This window comes from Prionailurus bengalensis, chromosome E2, assembly GCF_016509475.1.
Source record: "Prionailurus bengalensis isolate Pbe53 chromosome E2, Fcat_Pben_1.1_paternal_pri, whole genome shotgun sequence".
Lineage (NCBI taxonomy): Eukaryota > Metazoa > Chordata > Mammalia > Carnivora > Felidae > Prionailurus > Prionailurus bengalensis.
Window position 1 is genome coordinate 16,735,875 of NC_057352.1, and position 20,522 is coordinate 16,756,396.

Below are 20,522 nucleotides of genomic sequence, written 5' to 3' on the forward strand. Positions count from 1 at the left end.
AAAAATTAAAAATAGAATTGCCATATGACCCAGCATATATTTTTCTGGGCATATATCCAAAGGAAATGAAATCAGGATCTTGAAAAGATATCTGCACTTCCATGTTCATTGCAGCATTATTCACAGCAGCCAAGATATAGAAACAACCTATCTATGGATGAATAAATAAAGAAGATGTGGTACACACACACACACACACACACACACACACAGTGTTATTCAGCCTCAGCCATGAGAAAAGGAAATCCTGCCATTTGCAACATGGGTGGACTCTGAGGGTATTATGCTAAGTGAAATAAATGAGACAGAGAAAAACAAATACCCTATAATCTCACTTATATGTGAAATCTTAAAAAGCCAACTCTCAGAAACAGAGTGGTGGCACCAGGGACTGGGGGCAATGGGGGAGATGTTGGTTAATGGGTACAAACTTCTAATTATAAAACAAATAATTTCTAGAAATCTAATGTGCAGCAAGGTGATTATAGTTAAGAATACTATATTATATACTTGGAAGTTGCTAAGAGAGTAGGTCTTAATGTTCTCAACACAAAAAAGAAATAATTATGTGACGGAATGGAGATGTTAGCTGATCCTATGGTGGTAATAATTTTGTAATATACAAATATTCAAATCGACACTTTTGTATACTTTATTATTATTTTTTTCAAAGTTTATTTATTTTTGGGACAGAGAGAGACAGAGCATGAACGGGGGAGGGGCAGAAAGAGAGGGAGACACAGAATCGGAAACAGGCTCCAGGCTCTGAGCCATCAGCCCAGAGCCCGACGCGGGGCTTGAATTCACGGACCGCGAGATCGTGACCTGGCTGAAGTCGGACGCTTAACCGACTGTGCCACCCAGGGGCCCCTGTATACTTTATTTTTTAAGGAATCCCTGTGCCCAGTGTGGGGACTGAACTCATGACCCTGAGGTCAAGAGTCACATGCTCTATAAATTGAGCCAGCCATTTGACCCATCATTGTAATTTAAAACAACACAGTATTATATGTAAATTATAGCTCAATAAAGCTGCAGAAAGAAAACTGTCAAATTTTTAAGATCCTAAAATTCAGGGAGTTGTTGGGAATTCCCCTTAATTGGGATAAAGACCAAACTAAGCTTGAACAAAGCACCTGGTTAAGAAGTAGGGTTGAAGAGAAAACAAAATATAGAAAGCTGGTCCTAGTAACTTCACTAATCACACTGAAGGACAGGAGCATATAAGATGAATTCTTGCTAACACTGCCTCAGTCTCAGATTTCTCCTCAGGAAGATGGATCAATAAACTAGTAAATAAAGTTTAAAAACCAACACCACAGATTTGGCAAGAAAATTCTAACTGCTCAAGAGTGAGAGAACTCAGAAAAAAATTATTAAAATTAAAAAATTTAGTAAATGTGAAAATATAAATGTCTTAAAATTAGAAGTCCAGAACTTATATACATAAATCTCTATATTTAAAAGTTGATATTTTAAGCATAAATAATACAGGCAGCAAATGTTTAACAAGTTTAATGACGGAAACACGTTTAATGATGTTTAAAAACATACAGAATTAAAAATAAATAGAAACAATCTCAATGAAAAATTTCAAGGAAATGAATAATTTCAAAGGTAATTTGGGAGGAAGGAGGAAAGATGGCAGAGTAAGATGGTCCTGAGCTCACCACTTTGTCACACAGACACACTGAGGTAACAGCTACATACATTTATGCAACTAACCGAAAGCAATCTGAAGACTGGTAGAGACTGGTAGAACAAGCCTTCCACAGCTAATCACATAGCGAGAGGGCCACTTTCAAAAGGATAAGAGGTGGAGATGTGGTTGAGAACCAAACCCCTGGTGTGACTAACCGCAAAATGGAGGGAGGGACGTCATAAGCACAGAGAAGCGTTAGGATCAGACACCACACCAGACACACCAGGCACTGGAGACATGCACTGCGAACATGAGGCCTAGTAAAAAGCCTGTATTGAAAACCAGGAAGGCTTAACTCCGGGATCTTTAAAAATCAGTGGGATTAACTCTGGGAAAGCTGGAGGGCAACAGGAAACTGCCCTTAAAGAGCCAGCATACTAAATAAGTTGGTCTGAGAGAAAGCACAGAAACAGCAGTCTAAAAAGCACCTTGGGTATATGTGAAGAAGATTACTGACTAATCTTAGGAAGTGCTTGAGGGACAGGAACAAAAGTGCTGGTGGGAGCCATTTCTCTTCCCCTTTCCCAACCTAGATAAGCCAGAGGCTTGCAAAAGCCAACACTAACATTCTCCATCTACCTGCTAGCCCTGGTGCCCTAACACAATGTTCCCCTACTGACCTTCTCCATCCAACTCATCTACCTCAGAAGGCATCCCTCCAAAGCAGCTCCTATTTCCCCATCCTCGCAGGCAGCTCTGAACAGACTGGTGCCACTCCAATGGACTCCTGCCCCCACGTACCAGTGCACATCAGGTTCTGCAGCAGAGTCTCTTAGCCCTTTCTTCAGGGAGCAAACGTGCCCTTTAGTGCACCTGCAGCTGTAGAGAGGCTAATTGTAGGTAGACAGGCTAAAAGCTGGCCCCACTCACCAACAAGCCCATGCTGGTGGCAGCCAGGCCTCTCAACAAATCAGGGAGCAAACCCTGCCCACTGTGCCCACAACAAGCAAGGCAGGTCATTGCAACTGGCTTGGGTTAAGACAAATGCAGCAAGGGTACTACATAATGACAAAGGGATTAGTCCAATAGGAGGATATAACAATTTAAGTATCTATGCTCCCAATACAGGAGCACCTAAATACATAAAAGAAATTAATGAACATATTTGTAAACTTAATTCAATTCAATGTCAATACCTCAGTAGTTTTAATTATGGAAATAGAGTAATTCTAAAGTTTATATGAAAAATATAAATAGCTACAAGTAGCTAAGGCGATGCCGAAGAAGAACAAAGATGGAGGATTCATTTGCATTATCAGATCAAGATTTATAATATATGGTAATTAAGATAGAGTGGGAGTGACATAAGGAAATCAAAACAATGGAAAAGGACATAAAAGTCAGAGTTACATATATTAACATGAATAGGTCTGAAAACACAATGTGGAGTGAAAAAAAAGGAACTGCAGAACTGTAAGCCCATTATGTTCTCAGTTATTTAAAAATCTCAAACACAGAGCAACATATGTGGTGTTCACATATACAAATCTGTGTGATAAGAATATAAAACCGTGAACTCTATGGGGGCGCCTGGGTGGCTCAGTCGGTTAAGTGTCCGACTTCAGCTCAGGTCATGATCTCGCGGTCCATGAGTTTGAGTCCCACGTCGGGCTCTGTGCTGACGGCTCAGAGTCTGGAGCTTGTTTAGGATTCTGTGTCTCTCTCTCTCTCTGACCCTCCCCTGTTCATGCTCTGTCTCAAAAATAAATAAACGTTAAAAAAAAAAATTAAAAAAACAAAAAAAACCCATGAACTCTATGGATATAGGTAACATTCATGAGAGTGCATCTGGGGCCAAAGTATCTGTAATATTCTAATTATTCTGTTGAAAAAAATCTTGAGGCCAACAGGACAAAATACTAAAATATGCTAATTTGGGGAGCTGGGTATGTGGCTATTTATTCTACTTCTCCCTCCCTCTTCCTAGATTCTTTTTTAAAAGAGAGACAGCGTGCGTGAGCGGGCTAAAGGGGCAGAGGGAGAGAGAATCTTAAGCAGGCTCCCTACTCAGTGCAGAGCCTGAGTGGGGCTTAATCCCATGACTCTGGAATAATGACCTGAACTGAAATCAAGAGCTGGACACTCAACTAACTGAGCCGCCCCATAGATTTTCAAATAATAAAGAAAGGAAGAAAAGAGAGAGACAGAGGAAGAAGCAGCTCTTTATTAGTTATACTATTTTGTGTTTTTCTAACTAACTGACTTGTATTTTATTCTTACCAATTCCTTTATTTTCTTATTTTGTTTCTAATTACCAGAACTATGTATTTTGCTCTTTCATTCTTTTGTTTATTAGCATATTGTTTTCAGCCTGTGCAATGCTTTACTTATTAAAATTTTTTTAAATGTTTTATTTTTGAGAGAGAAAGAGAAAATGCGCGCACATGCACACGCACGAGCAGGATAGGGGCAGAGAGAGCCCGAGACACAGAATCTGAAGCAGGCTCCAGGCTCTGAGCTGTCAGCACAGAACTCGATGTTGTGAGATCTTGACCTGAGCCGAAGTCGGATGCTCAACGGACTGACCTATCCAGGCGCCCCATGCATTGTTTTATTTTTTAAGATGTTCTGTAACATAAAGTTTTATGTCTCTGTTGATTTGAGTTGCTTATCCTAGTTAAAAAATTTCTATGTGAATGTTTTTCTTTTTGAATCTTTTATTATTTACTTCATATTTAATTGTATTGTAGAACTATCACATGTATAGTTTCTACGTTTGAAATGTATTAAATTTTATTCAGGCCTAATACATGGTCAGTTTTCAGGTTACTACATATCCAAGTAAGGGATAGTAACTGAAGGGATAGTAACTGTTTCCAGGCTATAAACTATCTTAATCTAGTAGCTCAATCAAAATTTTTTTTTTACCATTTTTTAAAAACTTTATTTTTTAGAGACAGAGTATGTGCACGTGGGGTGGGGAGGGCAGAGAAAGAGGGAGAGCAAGAACCTGAAGCAGGCTCTGCACTGTCAGCACAGAGCCCAATCTGGGGCTTGAACCCACGAACCATGAGATCATGACTTGAGTCAAAGTCAGATGCTCAAATGACTGAGCCACCCAGGTGCCCCAACTCTATCAAATTATTATTGGTAAATACATTCTTTTCTTGGTCTAGTTTATCTAGCATGAGCTAAGACAGGTCAATGAAAGTTTCCTATGGATATGTATCTTCTTATTTTCAGTGTTCTTTATAGTAACTTTGCTGCAGGTTATTTGATAAAGAAGCAGTCCTAAGCCATTTATCTTTATTAGCTATTGCACTCATCATTTTATTTTTTTAGAGTTTATTTATTTTGAGAGAGAGAGGGACAGCATGTGCATGTGTGAGTGGGAGAGGGGCAGAGAGAGAGAGAGAGGAGGGAGAAAGAGAATCCCAAGCAGGCTCTGTACTATCAGCACAGAGCCAAATGTGGAGCTTGAACTCCTAAACCCTGAGGATCGTGACCTGAGCCAAAATCAAGAGTCAGACACTTAACCAACTGAGCCACCCAGGACCCCTGGACAACCACTTTGGAAAACTGTTTGTCAGTATCAATAAAAGGTGATATATATGTGTGTATATATATATATATATGTATGTATATATATATATATATGTATATATATATATATACACACACACATATATATATATGGTCTATAACTTAGCAATTCTAGTTTTGGTTTATATACAAAAGAATGTGTACATATATGCAACAAAAGACATCTACAAGACAATTCATAGCAATAGTATTTGTAATTGTCCTGAAATAAGAACTACCTAAATGGCAATCAATAACAGAATGGATAAATAAAATTATGGTTTATTTACATAACTGAATAATATACAGCAATCTGAAATTAACTGAACTACAACTACATGCAATAATTCAACATGAACCTGAAAAACATAGTATTAGGCAAAAGAAATCAGACACAAAGTATATAGATGAATAATAGAAATCATCTATGGCGACAGTAGTTGAATAGTGGTTACCCTTGGGTGGGAGTAATGCCTTGGAAATGTGCAGAAGGAATCTCATGGTTTGTTAGATCTATTTCTTGATCTATTGCTTATGCAGGTTACACAGTGTGTTCACTGAAAATTAACTGAGTTTCAGGAAAAAACTAGATATACCGAGAAACTGCGAGATAGGGACACACCATCAAAGAAAGGTACATGTCAGTATAGGAAAGCTTTGAGCTAAGGGTGAAAAGGCAGTGAAGTGAGATATGTTTAATAGCTAAGAGTGCAGGATAAATCTGAAAGAGAAAGATTCCAAAGGAAGTATAAAGAAAAAGATGAAGTTTTGAGGAAAAGGAATTATCCTTGAAGAGGAGGCAAACATCACTTATTCTAAGAGTAAAATAAAGAAGAAACAAGGAAACATGGATTCAATTCACTAAAACCATAAATACTCACAAAAACTATGTATACCAGGCATAGAATGTTCTAGGGGCTGGAGATATATCAGTAGCCAAATAAAAAATACTCTCTGTTCACATTTCAGTGGACTAAAATTATAAGAATTTACCAGAAATTATTAGACTGTGGCCCAATCTATAGCAAATACCCATTGAAAAATATAATTATGTAGGGTCATTTGAAAGACACACATCTTGTCTATTTCTTAGGATATTCTAGTATTCTTCTTTACTATTATGTATGATACATATAGAACAAATGGCAAATATACTAATCTTAAGTGCATAACCTGATACATTTTTATACATTTATATATTTGTGTACTTAGGTCAAAATAAGAACATTTTCAGCACTCCAGAAGATTCTCTCATATCCCCTCCCAGTAAATATCGTAGGGGTAACTACTATTCTGATTTCTATCACAAGGGATTAGTTTTCCCAGCTTTTAAACTTCATATAAATGGAACCATATCTTTTGTTTGTGAATTTACCTATATTGTTGTGACTAACCAGTATCTGCCATTTTTTTATTGTTGTGTGGTCTCCCTTTGCATGAAAGAGATAATTTATCATTTTTCCTGATACTCTTCATTTCCATTCTTTCCAATGCTGGCTATTTTAACGTACATTCTTTGTTTTCTCCTTCATCAAAACAGACCATCAAAATAGCTGGGTTTTTCAACTACAAGAGGTCACACTATAATATATTCACTGACCTACAACAATAGGTGCCAGTGACAAACATACTTCTAAGAAATGTTCATTTTAATTCTTATTTACAATGCAAATTATGTAATGAATTTCTGCTCTGGTTTGGTAATAATAATGAAATTGAAAGTTGAAGCCCAACTTTAATCTCTCTGAATGAATGTTGGTATTACCATTTTCACTCTTTCCTGGACTTAAACTTCCAACTCTGCTTCCTCTGAAAATGCTTATGTATATGCGATTTTCCAATTTACTGTACAGATTGCTGTAATCCCCTTAAACTACACTGTAGAATAAAGGAGAGAATATACTATTTAAAATTTACCTGGGACTCAGTCATTTCCTCTTCTGTCTGGTAATGGAGAGGGCTTAAAAAGGCAGAGCTGGGAAAGAGAAGAAAAGCCATTAGACCAGGTGTGCTTTGTGGTTTCAGAAACCTGTACCCACAAGGTGGATTAAAGGTCAACCTGTAGCAAAATGATTCTTGGATCCATCAGAAAGGCCAAGAATATTCACACCAGAGGTGCTGAGAGGTATAAGGATGACTGGTAAGATCATGTATAGCTTAGGCATAAGGTGGATAAGAATACGATTTCACATGTGGGGGATGTCCCATGAATCTGTCAATAGCTCTGTATCAGAAAATAAATAGTTCACAGGAAGCAGGAAGACACACAGCTTCATGAACGCACATAACCAAGAAAATCAGAAAACTGACAAAACACCTAAGGTATTTTAATGTATTGAGACATTACCAACTAAATGAGAATTTAAACAAAATGGTAATGTAATTATATCCTTTCAAGGAAGGAGTAAGGAGAAGTTTGTGTGTCTGTGTGATATTTATTGGAGATATTGGTGGTGGTAAGAGAATTTCTTTTTTGCCATAGTAAAAAAAATATATAAGAAATCACACAAGAGCTGAAAGAGGTTTTAAAAAAGGTGAAAGTGTTTTTTTCTGGCAATAGGAATTAGGGATGGGAAAAAAAAACAGTACAGTTTTCCTTCTTTTTATTTCAAGTCTAGTAGCACTATTTCATTTTCTTAAATAAAATTCATATTAGGGTGCCTGGGTGGCTCAGTCAGTCGAGTGGCCAATTCTTGATTTCAGCTCATGTCATGATCTCACGGTTTAAGAATTCAAGCCATGGGGTGCCTGGGTGGCGCAGTCGGTTAAGCGTCCGACTTCAGCCAGGTCACGATCTCGCGGTCCGGGAGTTCGAGCCCTGCTTCAGGCTCTGGCCTGATGGCTCAGAGCCTGGAGCCTGTTTCCGATTCTGTGTCTCCCTCTCTCTCTGCCCCTCCCCCGTTCATGCTCTGTCTCTCTCTGTCCCAAAAATAAATAAACGTTGAAAAAAAAAAAAAAAGAATTCAAGCCCTGCATCAAACTCTGCACTCACAGCACAGAGCCTGCTTAGGGTTCTCTCTCTCTCCTCTCTCTGCCCCTCCCCCGCTCATGCACGTGCTCTCTCAAAATAAACAAACAAACAAAAAAGAGAGGACAGAATAAGATGGTATCTCAGTAGTTTCCCAGCACCAACAGTACAAAATTCTGTAAAGAAAATTTGATACTTCGCTAAGCATAGAGAACCAGCATACTCCGAAAGGCCGCATGTGGCAGATAATGTTACTAACAATAGCCATTGCCCTCATCTTATTCCTTGAAAAATAAACCTTAATTTTTTCACATGGCAATATACCTTCTCCCAAGGATGAATCATGATTGATCTAGGTCAATGAGGGTAATCCTACTTCCGTTTGCCAGTTACTCACTTTCCCAGCATCCCCTGCAGCTATGAGTTATAATGTGACAAAATATTGGCTAAAAGGAGAAGGGTTATGGAAAAATTTATATCCCTCCCCCCACCGTACATATCTCTTGCACAGAGCCCCTTTGGCCTGAGGGTGCATACCAGCACATTCTGTTGTCCGGACAGTTCTGGCTCTTGTAGTGGACGTGGGTCTATGTGGGCATAGGTTAAAAGAGGAATTATCATATTAAGGGCATTTGCTTAAGGTGAACTGAAGTCGTCAACTAGCCAGACAGAAGACGCCAATCAGGACTCCCCCCTACTGTCTTTCTTCTTTCTCTGAATCATCAAATTTCTCAAGTACAGGCAAGAAACAGAAAGTGGAGAGAAAACAACTCCAAAATTTCTTTGAGGCACCTTATGATGAATTTCATTGTAGAATTTCTAATAGCAGTATGTGAACTGGAAGGATGGTTCAACAAAAACTACTTTATATATTGTTAAGGACTTACAAATGATGAAAAGAAATGAGAGCTCTTATTTAAAGAGGATTTCTTCCCCATCACCTTCAATGAAGTTATGCCACATTTATATTACAGTACAGGTAAATATATTTGTCTCATTCTGCCTTGCATTTTGGGTTCTACTTCCATCCTCATTGATATCTATAAAAAAGATTGCTAGGAATTTGATTGGGATTGCATTTAACCTACAGATCAAAGAGACATGAAAACATGAGTCTTCCGATCCACGAATGTAGTATATTTCTGCACTTATTTTTTATTTCTTTCATCATAGTATTTTTTTTTTTTCGTTTTCAGCATACAGTGTCTACACATATTCTGTGAGATTTATTTTTAAGTATCTTATTTTGGGGAGTGTTACTAAATTTTTTATTTCAAATTCCAACTGTTCATTGCTGGAATGTAAAAATGATTTGACTTCACATACTGATTATGTATCTTGCAACCATGCTACATTCATTGAAAACATCTAGGAGCTTTTCTGCAGATTCTTTGGGGTTTTCTTTTTTCTTTTTTTAATTTTTTAGTTTCAAACTATGTAAATACATATCTTTTTTTTATGTTTATTTTTTTGAGAGAGAGAGACAGACAGAGACAGAGCATGAGCGGGGGAGGGGCAGAGAGAGAGAGGGAGACACAGAATCCGTAGCAGGCTCCAGACTCTGAGCTGTCAGCACAGAGCCCAATGCAGGGCTCCAACTCACGAACCGCAAAATCATGACCTGAGCTGAAGTCGGACACTTAACCGACTGAGCCACCCAGGCGCCCCTTGGGGTTTTCTATCTAGATAATCACGTTGCCTGCAAATAGAAACAGCTGTATTTCTTCCTTTCCGATTTATATGTCTTTGTTTTTCTCTTGCTTTATTGCACTGGCTAGGATTTACAATACAAGGGTAAATAACGGTGGTGATAGAGGACATCTTCACTTTGTTGCTAATCTTAGAGGTAAAGCATTATCTCACCACTAAGTATAATGCAAACTCCAGTATTCAGGTTTTTTTAGATGACCTTTAGTAAAGAACATTCCCTTCTGCTCCTAATTTGCTGAGAATTATTTTTCATGAATAAATGCTGAATTTTGTCGTGCTTTTTCTGCATCTATTGAGATAATCATATGGTTCTTCTTTACTCTCTTTTGGTGAAGTACAGTCACTGATTTTCAAATAATGAACTTAAAATTCATCTTGTATTCCCAACATGAATCCATTTAGTCATGTTATATTATCCTTTTTATGCTAGATTCAATTTTTCAATTCAATGTTAAGGATTTTTGTATCTAAGTCCGTGAAAAATACTGGTCTGTGGTTTTCTTGTCATGTCTTTGTCTGGTTTTGATATCAGGGTAAGGCTGGTCTCATAAAATGACTTGGAAAGTGTTCTGCTTCTTCTACGTTCTGGGAGAGTTTATATAGAATTGTTATAGTTTCTTCCTTAGATGTTTGCTATTTCACTTGTGAAATTATTTGGGTGTATAGTTTCCTTTTTAGAAAGTTTTTTTGTTTACTGAGGTATAATTGACATATAACATTATATTGGTTTCAGGTGTACAATGTAACGATTTGATATTTGGGTACACTGTGAAAGGATCATCAAAATAAGTCTAATTAATATACATCATCTTACATAGTTACAATTTTTTTCTTGTGATAAAAACTTTTAAGATCTATTCCCTTAGCAACTGTCATATATGCAGTAGAGTATTGCAAACTATAGTCATTATGCTATACATTACATCCCAGGACTTGTAACTAGAAGTTTGTACCTTTTGACCACCTTCACCTATTTGTCTTATCCCCTACCCTACCCCCTGCTTCTGGCAACCCCCAATCTGTTTTCTTTACCTATGACCTTGGTATTTTGGGGAGGGGAGGCATTTTTAATTTTTTTTAGATTTCACATATAAATGCAATCATACAGTACTTGTCCTTCTCTGTCTGGCTTATTTCACTTAGCACAATGCCCTCGAGGTCCATCCATATTGTCACAAATGTATTCTTTCTTATGGCTGAATAATATCCCATTGGATATTATCTGGATCTACTCTACTCCGATATTCAGGATGTTCAAAAATCACCAAGCTGGCTAAACAGCAAAAATCCATACATAAGGATATCATACTCACAGAAAATAAAAAAAAGAAAAAAAAATCCATACATAAGGATATCATACTCATGGAAAATAAAAAAAAGAAGCCAGTAAAAATAAAACACCTTATGTATAACACGACAAGAATAAGAATTACAACAGAATTCTCATCAGAAACCATACAAACAAAAAGACAGTGGAGTAAAATATTTAAAGTATTAAAAGAAAATCCTACCAACATAGAATTCTCTAACCTGGGAAATTATCCTTCAAAAGCAAAGGAAACTAATATTACACTGTATGTCAACTAACTGGAATTTAAATTAAAACTTTAAAAAAAAGTGGAGAAATAAAGACTTTCTCAAATGAACAGAAACTGAACTTTATCACCAGTAGACCTGCCTTGCAAAAAATGTTAAAACTTCTTCAGGCAGAAGAAAAATGATATAGGTCAGAAACTTGGACCTACATAAAGAAAAGTAGCATATCAGAGAAGGGATAATGAAGTTAAAACAAAATCTTCTGGCTCTTTCATTCTTAATTTTTCTAAAAGAGAAATGTTTATTTAAAGAAATAATTATATTAGGTGATTATATGTATTAGGTGATTTTACAGCACATGCACAAGTAAAATGAATGACAGGAATGTCACAGGAATGAGAGGGAGAACTTCGGAATACAGTTGACCCTTGAACATCACAGGTTTGAACTATTTGGGTCTACTTATATGGGGATTTTAAAAAATAAATATAGTACAATATTGGGGCGCCTTGGTGGCCCAGTTGGTTAAGCATCTGACTTCAGCTCAGGTCATGATCTCGTGGTCCATGAGTTTGAGCCCCGCGTCGTGCTCTGTGCTGACAGCTCAGAGCCTGGAACCTGCGTCACGTTCTGTGTCTCCCTCTCTCTCTGCCCCTCCTCTGCTGTGCTCTGTCTATCTCTGTCTCTCAAAAATAAACAAAACAACAAAAGAGTTTAAAAAATACAGTACAGGGGCGCCTGGGTGGTGCAGTCGGTTAAGCGTCCGACTTCAGCCAGGTCACGATCTCGCGGTCCGGGAGTTCGAGCCCCGCGTCGGGCTCTGGGCTGATGGCTCAGAGCCTGGAGCCTGTTTCCGATTCTGTGTCTCCCTCTCTCTCTGCCCCTCCCCCGTTCATGCTCTGTCTCTCTGTCCCAAAAATAAATAAACGTTGAAAAAAAAAATTAAAAAAAAAATACAGTACAAAACTGTAAATGTATTTTCTCTTCCTCATGATTTTAATAACTTTTCTCTAGCTTACTTTCCTGTAAGAATACAGTATATGATACATATAACTTAAAAAAAAATACATGTTAATCAATAGTTTACATTATCAGTAAGGCTTCCAGTTAATATCAGGCTATTAGTAATTAAGTTTTGGGGGAGTTAAAAGTTATAGGTGGACTTTCAACTTCACAGTGTTTGACACACCTAACTTCCATATTGTTCAAGGGTCAACTGTACTGTTATAAAGCTCCCTGCACTTTATCTGAAGCACTATAGCATTTTTTTAGAGTGAACTCAGATTAGGTAAAAACATATATTGTAGGGGCACCTGGGTGGCTCAGTTGGTTAGGTGTCCAACTTCAGCTCAGGTCATGATCTCACAGTTCCTGAGTTCGAGCCCTGCATCAGATCCATGCTGACAGGTCGGAGCCTAGAGCCTGCTTCGGATTCCGCACCTGTCTGTCTGTCTGCCTCTCTCTCTCTGCCCCTCCCTTGCTGTGCTCTGTCTCTCTCTTAACAGTAAATGAACATTAAAAAATTAAACAAAAAAGAATGATAAAAATATATATAAACTCTAGAGTAATACCAATTTTCTTTTTACAAGGATAAATGATACAGTAAAAGAGTGGACAAAATGGAAACATGCTCAGTGAAAGACAGAAGTCCAGAAGGGAAAAAAAGAAACAGAGCAAATGGAACAAATAGAAAAGAGTTACAAAGATGACTGATATTAATTCAACTATATAAATAATCATATGGGGGCGCCTGGGTGGCTCAGCTGGTTAAGCAACCGACTTCGGCTCAGGTCATGATCTCACAGTTTGTGAGTTTGAGCCCTGTGTCGGGCTCTGTGCTGACAGCTCAGAGCCTGGAGCCTACTTCAGATTCTATGCCTCCCCCTCTCTCTACCCTCCCCTGCTAACGCTCTGTGTCTCTGTGTCTCACAACAAATAAAAACGTTAAAAAAAATTAAAAATAAACAAACAAATAATATTAAGTATAAATGGTCAAAATACAAAAATGGAAAAACAGGTTGTTACCAGTGGGTAAAAACACCAAGACCCAACTATATGTGCCTACAAGAAACACATGTTAAATATAAACATCAGATAGGTTAAAAGTAAAGGAATAGGAGTGACATCAGCAAAAATATAAGAGTAGGAAACTCTAGGGGTCTATGTCTGTTCAGAAACTGAAAAAACTAGCAAAACCTGTCAGGATCAGCCTGATAGTAACTCTGGAAGACAGTCAAAGGATACAAACAAGTAAATGCTTAATCAGGAGAGAGGTGAATTAAACGCAGTAGGAGATCTCTGTGGTATTGTAACTAACCTATTCACAATCACAAAAGCAAGAAAAACACTAAGGTACTAAGAATAATGCAAACAAAAGCTGTGTAAGAGCCATTTATTCGATTTCCTGATGTTCATTAAAAGTGGTCTTGGGGCGCCTGGGTGGCGCAGTCGGTTAAGCGTCCGACTTCAGCTCAGGTCACGATCTTGCGGTCCGTGAGTTCGAGCCCCGCGTCAGGCTCTGGGCTGATGGCTCAGAGCCTGGAGCCTGTTTCCGATTCTGTGTCTCCCTCTCTCTCTGCCCCTCCCCCCTTCATGCTCTGTCTCTCGCTGTCCCAAAAAAATAAATAAACGTTGGAAAAAAAAAAAAAAGTGGTCTTAAATAAGTATCAGGCTTTAAAATAGAAGTGAGCATGGTAATGATGACACCTTTCCCAATATTATCTATAAAATTAACATAATTCCAGTAACCTTTCAAAAAACACTTTTCATTCAACTTGTCAAGTCAATCTTCAAATTTATTTAAGATGATCTGAGAAAAGTGAGATTAAAAAAAACCCTAAAATTTATCTAAGAGGGATGACATTGAATATACACATATCAAGCATATTTACTCATATTAAAAAATGGAATAGAACCCAAAAAAACTAAAAAAATTTTTAAAGTTACTAATCAGAGTAGAGAGAAACAAGGTAATAGAGGCACAAATATAATATAAACAAGACTTCTTTACCTTATCTGACCACAATGCTATGAAACCAGAAATGGGTCACAAGAAAAAATCTGGAAAGACCACAAATGCAGGGAGGTTAAACAACATGCTACTAAACAATGAACGGGTCAACATGGGAAATCAAAGAAGAAATAAAAAAATACAAGGAAACAAATGAAAATGAAAACATGGCAGTTCAAAACCTACGGAATACAACAAAAGCAGTCCTAAGAGGAAAATATACAGCTATACAAGCCTATCTTAAGAAGCTAGAAAACTCTAAAATAAACAACCCGATCACCTAAAGGAGCTAGGAAAACAAATGAAGCCTAAAGTCAGCAGAAAGAAGGAAATAATAAAATTACAGCATAAATAAATGATATAGAAACTCTACTCCTGAAACCAATATTGCACTGTATGTTAACTAAAGTTAAAAACAAAAATAAAGGGGCGCCTGGGTGGCTCAGTCGGTTGGGCGTCCGACTTCAGCTCAGGTCATGATCTCGCGGTCTGTGAGTTCAAGCCCCGCGTCGGGCTCTGGGCTGATGGCTCAGAGCCTGGAGCCTGTTTCCGATTCTGTGTCTCCCTCTCTCTCTGCCCCTCCCACGTTCATGCTCTGTCTCTCTCTGTCTCAAAAATAAATAAATGTTAAAAAAAAAAATTTTTTTTTAAATAATAAAATAAAATAAAAACCAGACAATAGAACAGATCAATGAAACCAGGAGTTGATTGTTTGAAAAAAACTGTAAAATTATAAACCTCCAGCCAGACTTATCAAGAAAAAAAGAGACAGGACCAAATAAATAAAATCACAAATGAGAGAAGAGAAATAACTAACACCACAGAAATACAAACATGGATGAATAAATGAGCAAACAGAAGATACATTAATAAAACCAAAATAAAAAGTGGGTAATTCTGAATTTTTAAAATTGGAAATAGCAATATGAACTCATGAAGTCCATTCTGTTAAGAATATACTTCCTGCTACAACATTAATGAACACTGAAAACATGCCAACTGAAAGAAGCCAGTCACAAAAGATGATATATTATATGATTTCATTTATACCAAATGTCTGGAAAAGGCAAATTTATAGAGACAGAAAGCTGATTATGGTTGATTACACTGGGATGAAGAAGGGGAATAGGAGACTGATTGCTAATATGTATTTCTTTTAGGAGGGGCAAAAATGTTCTAAAATTACATTATGATGATGGGTATACCTGTGAATATAGTAAAAAAAACAAATATTGAATTGTACACTTTAAATGGATAAAATATTATCAAGCTATTAAAAAATAAAAGAGTGTATTTCCTAGCTCTGTCCACCAAAAAGGAAAAAAAAAAAAAAAAAAGTCTAGAAACAATGACCATGCCAATAACAATAAGCACTGCAACGGTGGTCTCAAAATATCATTTCCTAATAAAAGGAACCAGAGCACCATAAAGAAAGGCCTGATTCCATGCCTAAGGCAGGAAATATTCAAAATGATCTTGGAATAACCTTCATACCAGAAATGTAGGACACTATCAAAGACTTCCAGAGATGTGTTAAAAAAAAAAAAAAAAACTTAAAAGACATCTTGAAAAGACAACCAAAGATGGGAAAATTTGAGCTTAACAGAGAAAATAAGCACAATGGTTTGAATTACATCAAATATGCTAAAATCTATGAGTACATAACAGTAAAAATAACAACTCATTGGGAAATGCTAAGGAACCAATTCAATAGCCTGAAAACCTATAAAGGGAAAGAATCAATTTATTCTGCTTTTCCTATAAAAACTTTCTTCAAGGTAACCAAAGGGTTGATGAGGGAAATTTTTTTCTTTACAATATTCCAGCCACTAAATGAAGAAGGAATGCAGAACTCAAACACTATTTATACCAAATATCATTTTGTAACCCCTACTGAAATATAGTTGGTAATCTTCCATGTTTTCTTAAACTGATATAGTGGTAAAAAGAGGGATTGTTCTATTTTGAAAACATTTGACAAGTAAAGGAAAAATATGCCCCCATCTCTCTACCTTACTTCCTCTAATATTTCCACCCAACAGTCCTTCAACCCCATCAGGAACTTCGTTCATTCTACCAATTTTTCACTGTCCCTCACCTCCTTCCTATCCTCACTTTTCTACTTACCTGGCCTAAAATTCAGTCAATCAATATAATTAATTCCTGCCAACTTAGACACCCTTACTTCACATTACTCCTAATTAGTTCATGAAACCAACACTCTGGTTAAATCCAACTCCATCTACCCCTCTATTTCACTCCTCTTCCATTTAAAGCAAAACTTAAAGAATTATCTATAACATGTATCTCCAAACTTTTTTCTCTATTTCTCTCTTTAGCCCCATACTCCACTGAAACTCCTCTTCAGGGTCACCAACGACTTTCATGTTGCTAAAGTCAACATTCCTTTCTCAGTCCTCTTTTCACTTGGCCTATCAGCAGCACTGACACAGTTCTTGTTAACACACATTTTTCCTTTGGTTTCCAGGGTATCAAACTCACTTAGCTTCCCTCCAACCATTCTAGCTAATCCCTTCCAGTCCTTTTTGCTTGTTCCTTCTCATTTCCCAGGCTTTGTTGGAGTGACCCAGATATAAGTCCTTTACCTCTATCTTTTTCTATCTATCCTACCCTTTAAGTGATCTCATTCAGTCTATTCACTTTAAATATCTACATATTGATAATTCCCAAATTTATGTCTCTAGCCTAGATCTCACATAATTTTTTTTAAAAAGTTTATTTATTTTTTGAGAGAGAGTGTGCACGTGTGAGCACACAGATATGCATGAGAGCGGCAGTGGGGCAGAGAGAGACAGAGAGAAATCCCAAGCAGCCTCCGTGCTAACCTAACCACTGAGCCACCCAGGCACCCCTCAGATTCTTCTTTTGAACTTCAGACTTGTATATCCCACTGCCAACTTAATATCTCTACTTGAATGTCCAATGGGCATCTCATGCTTCATATACTATATTCCAAACTGAAATCTCACTATCTCCCTTTGCCCCAAGTCAGTTTTTCCTACTTTCTTTCCTTTCTCAGTTAATAACTCTGTTCTTCAAGTGTGCCAGATTGAAAAATACTGTGTCCTCTTGTCACAGTTATACTCCACATCAGTTCCTTCAGCAAACCCCATCAGCTCTATCTTTAAATTATATCCAATACATGACTACTTGTCACCATTTTTACTACTCTGTTCCAGGTCATGGACATCTTTTCCCTAGATTATTGTAAAGGTTTCCTAAATGGTCTCTTCTGCCCTTGTCCCCCCACCCCCATCCTTCTTCGTATAGTTCCTCATCAGAGCAGCCAAAGTGATACTCTTACATTGTAGGCAAGATAATGTCACTCCCATGATCAAAACTCTCCAACAGCTTCCCACCTCATTCACAGTAAAAGCCAAATCATAATATGGCCCATGTTATGAACTTGATCTACCCTTCTTCCCTCCACTTACCTTTTTTCTCTCATTTCCCACTAGTCTCCATCTCATTTGCTCTATTTCAGCCATACCAGCCTCTCTGCTGTTAACAGGCAGGTTCCCACCTCAGGACTTTTATAACTGTTGTTCACTCTGCCTGGAATAACCTTCCCTCAGTTACATGCATAAATAGCTCCTTTACTTCCTTCATATCTTTTGTTTTTTACTTTTATTTTGAGAGAGAGAGAGAGAGCACACACATGAGCAGGGGAAGGGCAGAGAGAGGGAAAGAGAGGATGCCAAGCAGGCTCTGCAATGCCAGCATGGAGCCTGACTTGGGGCTCGAAATCATGAACCATGAGATCATGACTTTAGCCAAAACTGAGTTGGATGCTTACCTGACTAAGACACCCCGGTGCTCCACTTCCATCATATCTTTATTACCTTTTCAGGATGCCTTCCCTAGCCACCCCATCTAAAACTCGAATTCCCTTCTCTCACTGTATATACCATTCTGTTTTACTTTTTCTCTTAATATTTTTCACTACTGAATGTATGTTATACTTAACTCACTTACCTTATTATCTGGTCCACGACAATGTAAGTACCATGACAGCAGAGAGTTTCTCTTTTGTTCAGTGCTATATCCCAAGCATCTAGAATTATTCCTTTCACATAGACAGCATTCAATAAAGGGAGTGCTGATGGATAAATGAATTAGTACCTGAAGAATCTAGAAAATAAATTTGAAAAGAGAATACTGCTTCAGAAAAATATTTTAGAAAACACCTATTTCACAAAGATTTTTAAAATGTAACCAAACTGCAAATTAATGAAATTTTACATCTATGAGGTTAGCAAAGATTACTAATAGTGGATAACCATTGTTATCAAGGGTGTATGAATACAGCAATCTTATACTATGCCAATAATACTGTAAATTATTGGAACCTTACAGGAGAATAATTGGATAGCTTTAAGGAGCCTTTAATAACCACCTACATTTTGACCTATCAGTTCCCCTCCTAGAAGCCTACCCCTCCACCTCCTCCCCCAAATTAGTAAGTGCATTATAACATATGACAACTAGTTGTGATAAACACTTTGTTCATAATGGCAAGAAATTGGAAAAAACAAATTACCCATCAACAGGGGTAAATGTATTAAACTGTAGAGCATGAAAAACTTTAAAATGACGACATACATTTGTAAATGTTTAAATGGGAAGATATTGTGTATTGTTAAATGACAAAGGCAGGTTACAGAACTGTATGTGTAGTGTGATACCAATTTCTTAGCTATTATGGACATATATAATAATATAGCAATGCATGAATGTATTCACAGAGGAGTGAAAAGATGAGAAGTAAATTTCGACGGTGGCTGGCAGAATTATGAATGTTGTTTTCCATGACCTTTTCTGTATTTTGCGACTTGGGGTGGGGAGTCGGGGGCAAGGAGCATGAAGTTGGTACGCACACAAACAACGAGGCTGATACACAAAAATAAAATTTAACGTAAATAAATACCAAGTGTTGGGGCTATCGATATCTCACATAAAAACACATTTCCAATTACCATAACCAAAGAAATGAGGCACTGATACAAACAGTCGCACAAACCTACACACACAACCGTGCTCTACCTTTCATCCACCGAGTTCATCATTCACTCACGATCCCACAATCACGCACGTTCGCACCCACATTCATACTGAAACGTAAAAGGAAAAGCACACCCACAAAATCCGCTTACACACACGTTCTCACGGCCACACTCAGTCACAAATGTCTGGCAAACAGTTCCATCACGCGCCACTCCCACGGCCGCAGGGAACCACCCGCACCTGCACAGCCCTTCCGGCATCCTCCTCCAGCACGGAGGCACGGGGTCCGCAGGCCCCTACTCCCAACCAGCACAAAGGGTCCAGGGCTCAGAGCGCGAGGCCTCCCGAGGACTCACCAAGGAGCCCGCGGATACAGGCCCAATCCCACAACTCAATGCCGCCCAAGTGGCACAACCCCTGCGGGCTGAGTCGGAGGCTCCTGTAAGGTCAGCGTCGGCTGTGACTGAGGGCAGCACGAGCCTCGGTCCGTTAGACGCCGGACAACACTTCCCAGAGGCCCCCGCGGCTCACGGGGGTGGGGGCGGGCCGGCTTTCTTGTTGGCGAGTAGCGGTAATTAGCGTACCGCTGCGTTTAAGGGCGCCAAGATCTGCCCTGGAGGCTCAACAGTTTTGCTGCAGCTGCTTCACTTGAGCCCGGCACTCCGCTAGGAGCCTGGAAGTGCAACTTGGTGTTGAAAAGAATCTGAAAAGGTTAGCAACTTTTCGGCCGAGGACTACATTTCCCAGAGGCCTTCACGGCCAAGTCTATTTTCTGCGCAAAGCGCCTGCCTTCTTACGGTTGGCTGGGTCGCCGGTTTCCCGGTGTTACGGTGCCTAATACGTGAAGGAAGCTCGGCTGAGTGGGTTTAGTTCCGTCTTGCCCGGGCCCCACACGGACTTCAGCAGGGTGAAGACTGGGAAAAGTCAGGGGCCTGTGGCGGGACGAGATGGACCAGCTTGACCCTCAAGTTCCTGGCAGGCAGAAGAGGGGAGTGGTGTTGTGTCGCCGTGTGTGGCAGATTTAGGCCGTGGACCTGGTGGTAGGGCGT

At 38.5% G+C, this 20,522-nt stretch overlaps 2 protein-coding genes across 4 annotated transcripts in view; one reads left to right on the top strand and one right to left on the bottom strand.

Moving 5' to 3' along the window:
- Window positions 1–20,005, bottom strand: part of LOC122494977 (zinc finger protein 569) — a 34,415-nt gene extending 14,410 nt beyond the window's left edge. The window contains exons 1-3 of one of the 2 annotated variants that reach the window (XM_043600582.1): window positions 19,830–20,005; window positions 18,445–18,600; window positions 7,142–7,199 (exon numbers count right to left, since the gene is read on the bottom strand). In XM_043600582.1, the coding sequence (XP_043456517.1) occupies window positions 7,142–7,156 (15 nt within the window). In that variant the 5' untranslated portion in view covers window positions 7,157–7,199; window positions 18,445–18,600; window positions 19,830–20,005. Of the gene's footprint in view, window positions 1–7,141; window positions 7,200–18,444; window positions 18,601–19,713 lie in introns of both variants that reach the window. The other variant, XM_043600583.1, reaches the window with a different exon arrangement.
- Window positions 20,006–20,057: 52 nt separating this feature from the next.
- The window catches only part of ZNF570 (zinc finger protein 570), a 39,192-nt gene continuing 38,727 nt past the window's right edge, over window positions 20,058–20,522 (top strand). Inside the window, exon 1 of one of the 2 annotated variants that reach the window (XM_043600649.1) lies at window positions 20,058–20,184. The gene's annotated coding sequence lies outside the window, so the exon portion shown is untranslated. The remainder of the gene's footprint in view (window positions 20,185–20,522) is intronic. The other variant, XM_043600651.1, reaches the window with a different exon arrangement.